A 7,500-nucleotide genomic window follows, 5' to 3' on the forward strand; every position below is an offset into this window, starting at 1 on the left:
TTTAACTAATCAGGAGAAGCAATATCACGAGTGACTGCTTCTGCCACGTTTTTTCAGGGACATGACAACTAATTTTTGCGGGAATGGGTACTCTAAAAATAGACCAATTTGTGACTGTGCTGGGGAGCCCACCCAGGCCTTAGGAACACTCTTACCTAATTCACTCTCGATAGGTCGTAGAGTGCAGTACCGGGGAAGTTTCTATGGAAATAGCGATGGAGCAATTTTGTGGAGTATATAATACATAAAAATCTTATGAACTTGCTAGTGCATTTCGTGATTTATGGTCACTCGTGATGTCTCGAATTCTCTCCAATTGCACTCGGCATTTTGAGAACTTTAAAAATATTCCATTAATGCTCTAGCAAGTTCTTAGGACTTTCTATACTTATTAAAGGAGCCATGTGAATCGGCTGCTGATTCTTAAATAGAAAATTAAACTGAGAAGACTGAGGGGTATCCTGATTTTACATTGCCGCTCTGAATGCTATATCGAGAGTAAAAAGAAGACATGTCTGGTCTTAAGGTCACCTTAGTTTCCAACGAATAATGAAACAAGTTTAAAGGGATATTTTTTTGACGGTCACTCGGGGATACTCCGAGAAAACCCCAAGTGCTCCTTTGCAGATTGAAGTCAAACACACGAATTTCCTTCCGATTACTAGTTCGGATGCTCTACCGACCACTGAGTTATAGCAGCTGACAATTGTCCTGCTACACTGCTAGGAATGAAATTGTAGAAATGGGGTATTTTCGCTTTTGGTCATTTCTAACAGCATTTTCCTTCCGATGTCTAGTTCGGATGCTTTACCACTCAGCTATAGAAGACTCGTGTGAACGAGGGCATGGTACTAGTTTCAGCTGACAATTATCCTGCTACACTAGCTGCTAGGAATGAACTTGTAGAAATGGTGTATTCTCGCTTTTGGTCATTTCGAACAGAATGATTCTTTCCTCGTCATGTGGTCGCATTTTTTTATTTTCTCTACCAATTTTTACTACTTCTAAATCATCGAATTCATAGATAGTTCTGAAAGACGGTGACTGCCTTTCTTCCCTTGCAGAATAGAACCATTTATTGTAATCTCTTCAGTATTGACGGGTGTAGACCTCCTATTACCTGAGTTCACCGGTGGAGGAACTGTTTGGTTACGGCCTCCATTTTTTCCAGTGCGAAGTCCCCACAACGGGACATAAACAGAACTGAAAACACAGACAGCCGTAACTTACAGCACTGCCCCAAACAAACAGGGCCAGCAAGATATTTGTTAGATCATTGTTAGATTAATTTCAAACGTTTGTCTTTTAAATTTAAAAAACATTCTGTAGGTAAAAAAAAAAACAAAAAAAAAAAAAAAACTTTAGACTCACATTTCAAAAAAACTGATTTTTCCGAAAAACTGGCCAACAGATTTTGTTGAATGTTAAATATTTTAGAGATTATTTCTAACATTATCTGGTAACGCTGAATGAGAATATCTCACCATGCCGTATTTTCAAGAAAGACAATATATGTTGATTTTAAGGCTCAAAGAAATACCTAATGTCGTTGCCATGGTAACGCTATTTTGGAGGAAAATATAACGTGAGAAATCTGCGATGGGTACTTAATGTTACCTGTTACCTATCCTCTGCGTGCCAGGTGGCACATAGGGCCTCCACAGAAGCTTTCCATGTTGGGTACTTAATACGGTGGCCAAATTTCGTCTTGATATCATTACTTTAACTGTAGCTGAGGACAGATATGTTTATTTGATTGAAAAAAGGAGAAACTGTTTCGAGCCTCCTTAATCTCGTTCACTTCATACAAAGTGGGCGAGTTATTCTGAAATTGAATTTATATTTATATTTATAGAATGAACGCTTAAAACTGTTAAACCTAAAATTTGGTGATTTTACATCGTTGTTATGCAGATGAGTGCTGCACGTGTGCAGCACGATTGTTTTTCCCCTTTTAACCAATGATATTATTCTTTTGTGGTGTTGTCGTAGCCGTAGCCGTAGCCGTAGCCGTAGCCGTTGTCATTAAACTTCCTACTATCTGAATTCGCTGACGGAGGAAGCTGTTGGTTGCGGCCCCCATATTCCACATAACGGGACATAAGCAGAACAGGCAGTCGTATCTTACAGCACCGCCCTAAACAAACAAGGTTAGCAAGATATTTGTTACATCTCCGGAGCAACATAAACAAACGGGTATACTGTAAAATACGGCTCGCGGAATTGGCCAATCAAAGCGCGCGTACTATCTGAAAGAAAAAAGTTTTTTTAACTTCAAGTGAACATACTGCTTGGAGGAAGTAATGATCGTTTGTGAAACCAATTCAAACAGAAAATGGTTTTGTCGTTGATGACAAGGAGACAATACGCAGTCTTCTGGTATTCCAATTGTATCTTTGATAAGAAATGTCACCACGAGATCACATTTGGGGTGACGAAATGCAATTTGTACTTGTTAATTCAATTGCCGTTTTGAAGATCGACTGTATAGCTGCAACCATCTGCATCACAGCAGAAATCGAAAGAGAGAAGTGATCCTGGTACTTATCTGGACAATTTAAGTAATTGTCTCTTATTATAGATTATATTATATTATTATAGACACCTGAAAACTTCAGGTGGGTTTAGTCGGGATTTAATCTCTTGACCTCTGCGTTGCTTGTGAAACGCTCTACCAACTGAGCTCATTGCAAAAAGGTCATTTCGTTGGGCTCTGTGTGTTCCCGTGGCAAGTGAAAGTCTAGATGAATAAAATCAATGTATATATTCGGAATGCGGGTTATAGACATGTACAAAAGCGAAGTTAAAGTAATCCTCTGCAAAAAAGTAAGATTCAAGTCGACTCGTCTTCGCGGCTCAAGAAAAACTCCTGGGATCAGGGTACACGTCTCTCGACAACTGCCCAGAAAAGTACGAGGATCACTTCTCTCTTACATCTATAACCCGCAAGCTTCAAATATATACAAAAATTTGGTTTTACCAATGGAGTTGATAATGTAAATTGGCCACCGTACAGAGATTCTAAGAGATTCTAGCTTTTAGCTTTAGAGATTCTAGCTTTAGAGATTTTAGAGATTTTACCTTTAGAGATTCTAGCTTTTAGAACCTCTGTACGGTGGCCAATTTACATTATCAACTCCATTGATAAAACCAAATTTTTGTATACTACTTCCCCACCGACGCAGCACCACAGTTTCTTTAGAAACTACCCTTTCATTCAAATAAGTACGTTTATTTCATTCATAACATAAATCACTGGCTTTCAGTGTTAGTTTTGTCAAATACCTAGCAAATTTTCAACTTTCCATAGATTGGATATTTTTTTAGCTAACAAGACGACGTGTTCAAAAACAACTCCAACAACCTCATGAAGAAAGAGATTAACAATTTCATCAGTTTTGTTGTGGGCTTAACATCGTGTTGACCAATCAGATTGTCAAAACGTCAGCTGTCGGAGAAACCAAATACACAGTTGCGCGACAACACGTATTTGTTTAATGAATTAATGCAGGATTGCGAGCAAGTTTGAATTTTTTAGGTGAAAAAAGAAGCAACAAAAAGTGGTAGAAAATCTGTTAAATAGTGGCTTGTTTGAAAAATCCGCATAATACTCTCCTTTGTAGTTACGGTAGCCAATGTCAGCTCAAGTTGCCATTTGCAACGGTTATATCGACGGAAATTAAAAATGGAGAACATGTTCTCCTCGCAATTCTCTGTAAGTAAAGGAGTGGTCAGTCAGTTTTCTTTTCTAAACCACATTAGAATTTTCATATGTTGACTTACAAAATAACTAGACTATGACTATATCACCAGCTATTTGTCTCTCTATGATAGCTCATTACACCGCCCATTTGGATTAAGTGGTTTCCTACTTAGTATGCACTGGTCAATCTATGCATTGATTGTAATCTCCGAACTAGTTTGCACTGTAAGTTATGAAGGCCCATTTCAACGGTTTAAACATGCAGTCAACAAAGTTTAATGGCTATTGGGCAGATGTTGGGCGCAAAAACAAAAGTTATGCGGAGGCCGTTCAAATGGTTTTAACATGGCGCCAACAATTGAGCCAAAATTTTGATCGCGAGGAACTAAGAACAAGAAACCAGATTTCTCCCGTCCAGTTACGGCCACCTGGGAGCATGCATGTGTTCTACAAAATGTTGAATGAACTGTTTCAACGGCTTCAACTCCATTCAACATTTTCTAGAACAAAATAAATGTCGAATCGATGTTGAATGAAAGTTTAAATCAGTTTAAATTTGATATAACACTCTTTCGACATTTTTACTCTTTCGACAAAAAAATGTTGACCTACCTATTCAAACACTCCTGACCTTTGGTTCAACAAAATGTTGAAGCAAAAGTGGAAACCATTTGAATGGGCCTTACACTGCGACGCGCCTTACCGTGGCCACCCAACAAACATTTTTTTCAAGTTAGCCAATCAGTGTGAGCGGATTTGATTGACAGACAAGCCTCCATTTGGGTCTTGCGCGTTGAAACTTTCTATGGAGGAGTGTCTGTCAATCAAATTCGCGTATCTTGATCAGTAGCTAACTTGTAAAAATGTTTGTTGGGTGGCCACGGTATGGCGCGTCGCACTGTAAGACTAAAGAATCAAATATTTCTATTCATTAAACCTTCAATGCATATTAATTAAGAGATCAAGCAACACTCTTATTTCCTTGTTTTTAACCTTCTGGAATTTTTGCCTCAGAAATTGCCCAACAAGATCACTCAAATCCAGAAGTTTGCCTAAGACAAAATTTCTACATTCATTTCACATTTAATGCACACTAATAGTCCATTTTCGAAATATCAAATATTCAGCTTGATGGTGAGGTAGTGAGGACAAGAATAATGGAAACACGTTATATTTGCAAATTATCCACTTTCCTTTGTCTTTGTCCTCTAAACCTCTCTTTCAAGCTGAGTTTTAATACATCGAAAAAAGCCTATTACGTGATCAGGTAACTTTCATTTCCTAGTTTCTTACATTCTAGAAATTTAATTTGCCTCAGGAATTGCCCATTGTAAAAAGATTTTGCCTTGGCCGCCCTGTGGCAATATCTTAGAAAATCCACGTTTCTGAGAAACTATTTGTTTGATTCTGGAACCTTTTTTCTCGAATAGAAACGTTACGTTGCGTTAATCCTCTTAAAAAAGTCTAATAAAATCTACATTTAGACACTTTAGGAAAACTTGCCATTTCTTTGAATATAAGCTCTTTTTCCTACCTTTTTTTCACAGAAAGATCCAAAAATCCTTCAACTTTAAAGGTCTACTAATTAGAAGACTAGAAACCTAGTCTTATTTTTGCTTTTTTGAAAAAAAAATGCCATTGACATTTATTGTTCAATTATAGGAATAAAAAATGAATTCTTTCTCGAACTCTCTCTTTGTCTCAAATGGAAAGTTCGTAGGCGGAGCTTAAGAAAACTTATGATAATTGTTACCAGTAAACTAAGTCTACAAACGCACTTTTAAACAACATTTACACATCTTTGGTCTTCCTTCACCGCTTATGAGGCTTGAATGCTTTAATGTTTTCAATACCTCATATACTCGAAGTGAGGAAAAAGACATATTGACGCATCAGAGCCCAAGAAGTAGTTTTCTCAAGTCTTCGACGACGTTTCTGCCCAAAAAAAAAAAAAGAGTAAGAAAGAAAAGAAAAAAACAGCGGGTTAAATAGTGATTAAGAATTTTAATTTTGGTTGATAAATGAATACAATTATTTTCATCCATGAAACCGTTTGTACATACATGCGTTTTGTTAATAGCAAAAATTCCTATTCAACTAAGTATCACTGAAACATGTAGACTATAAGACCACAATATCTAACTTAACTTTGGGCAAGTAGCCGCCAATTAGAGATTTCGTTACAGTCCAGTGCAAACACTTCTTTGCAGGAAGGAAAGCACCCGACTCGGTAAATATGAACAAAATAGTCGCTAGCCAAAGCAGTTCGTTAAAGAACTACGTTTGCGACCGATTTTTAAGCCATTTCTCTGTTGAAAAGTTACCTTTTTCTCTCGAACACTTGCCGAATACAAACCTGTACAACATGTTTCTTTTCAGTAATAAAAACTATATTCGAACAGCCCTTACCATTCTTTTCCAGTTCTTGTGGCCCAAATTCAAACGAGACATCATCGCCAATTAGAACAAATGGCGCCCAGTATTTTATGGCGGAATACCTCTCTGTATCACGAAGAGATTTCATAGCATGGTGAAGAGCTAAACTTGCACTTTTTCTGTCTGCCAAGTAATGGTAAAAACTATTCATGAACAGCAAGGTCGCCTCATCATCAATTGCCCAGAGTGACACCAAAACAGACCGGGCACCAGCACACAGGAAAGCTCTGGCTATTCCAACCACACCCTCAGATTTTACTTCTCCCTGACCACTATGACAGCAACTCAGCACAACCAGCTTTGCCTGAAGACGAACTGCTTGAACATCGCTCATTGTTAACATGTAATCTTCCTCTTTGGGGATCCGTGATGTGCGGTCGGGATTTGGGGCCAAAACAATTTCTCCAAATTCATCATCTCCATGAGCAGCAATGTGGATTAAAGCAACTGACTTCATTCTTTTCAGAACCTCAGCTTTTGTTGCATTTTCGCCAGTGAGAGGCGTGGTGTGCAGAAGATTTCCAATCATCTCTACCTCTTTTTTCGCACACGGCAACTGTTTAGACATGGGTCCACCGGTGCCCCAAGTGATTTCCTTCAAGCACGGATCACCTACAAGTAGCGCTTTACTCTTATTGTTGAAAACATTAGGCGCACTTGCGATCAGTTTCAAAGCGGACAATGAGGGAACAGTACGGATCCTGACAGAGTCACTCAATGCAGAATACGGAGCCAAGCAAAATGGTCCATCAGGAACAAAGATCAAGTCATCACCCTGGAGCAAGTCTGCAATGGGACTGATTAAGACATCATACAAGGACTGCAAGGGGTTGTCGGACACGCTCAAAGACTGAAAGGATTCATCAACAGCTTCTCCACTCCAAGAGAAGTCGATGCGATGTCTGTGTACCGAGCGATTCTCGCATCGGACAACAGCCCCCGCGCCAATCTGTTTCAAAGTAGTCTTTATCAGTGAGTCAGCACTTCCATTTACGATTTCCGTTTCCGTATAAATTATTCTGCTTCCTCTTCTCAAAAGCCAAAAACTGATAGTGGTCCCTGCAATTGCTATGAAAACTGTTTGTAAAGGCCAATATGTCATAACAGCGGAGATAGTTTCCGTCCTCGCAATTGCCGAGGAAGGTTCTTCATCAACGCCAAATTGCACCTTCAAAATGTCTGTCAAGGCCTGTGCTCGTCCTTGTTCAGCAGCAAACAAAGCCTCATCAACCTCTCTATTATTTAAAAGTGCTGTCCAAAGAGCTGTATACGACTGTTGTTTTGTATCACGAAAGCTTATTTTCCATGCATCTTCTGACTGAAGAAGACGCCTTGTTTCATCGAAATGTGTTATGCTTAAA

At 38.7% G+C, this 7,500-nt stretch overlaps 1 protein-coding gene across 1 annotated transcript in view; it reads right to left on the reverse strand.

Moving 5' to 3' along the window:
* Window positions 1-4,503: 4,503 nt before the first annotated feature.
* Window positions 4,504-7,500, reverse strand: part of LOC138024626 (tetratricopeptide repeat protein 28-like) — a 4,835-nt gene continuing 1,838 nt past the window's right edge. The window contains exons 3-4 of the mRNA XM_068871846.1: window positions 6,113-7,500; window positions 4,504-5,638 (exon numbers count right to left, since the gene is read on the reverse strand). The exon at window positions 6,113-7,500 is cut by the window's right edge and continues 260 nt beyond it. Coding sequence (XP_068727947.1) covers window positions 5,619-5,638; window positions 6,113-7,500 — 1,408 coding nt within the window. The 3' untranslated portion in view covers window positions 4,504-5,618. The remainder of the gene's footprint in view (window positions 5,639-6,112) is intronic.

Source organism: Montipora capricornis, chromosome 11 (genome assembly GCF_036669925.1).
Source record: "Montipora capricornis isolate CH-2021 chromosome 11, ASM3666992v2, whole genome shotgun sequence".
NCBI classification, from domain to species: Eukaryota; Metazoa; Cnidaria; class Anthozoa; order Scleractinia; family Acroporidae; genus Montipora; species Montipora capricornis.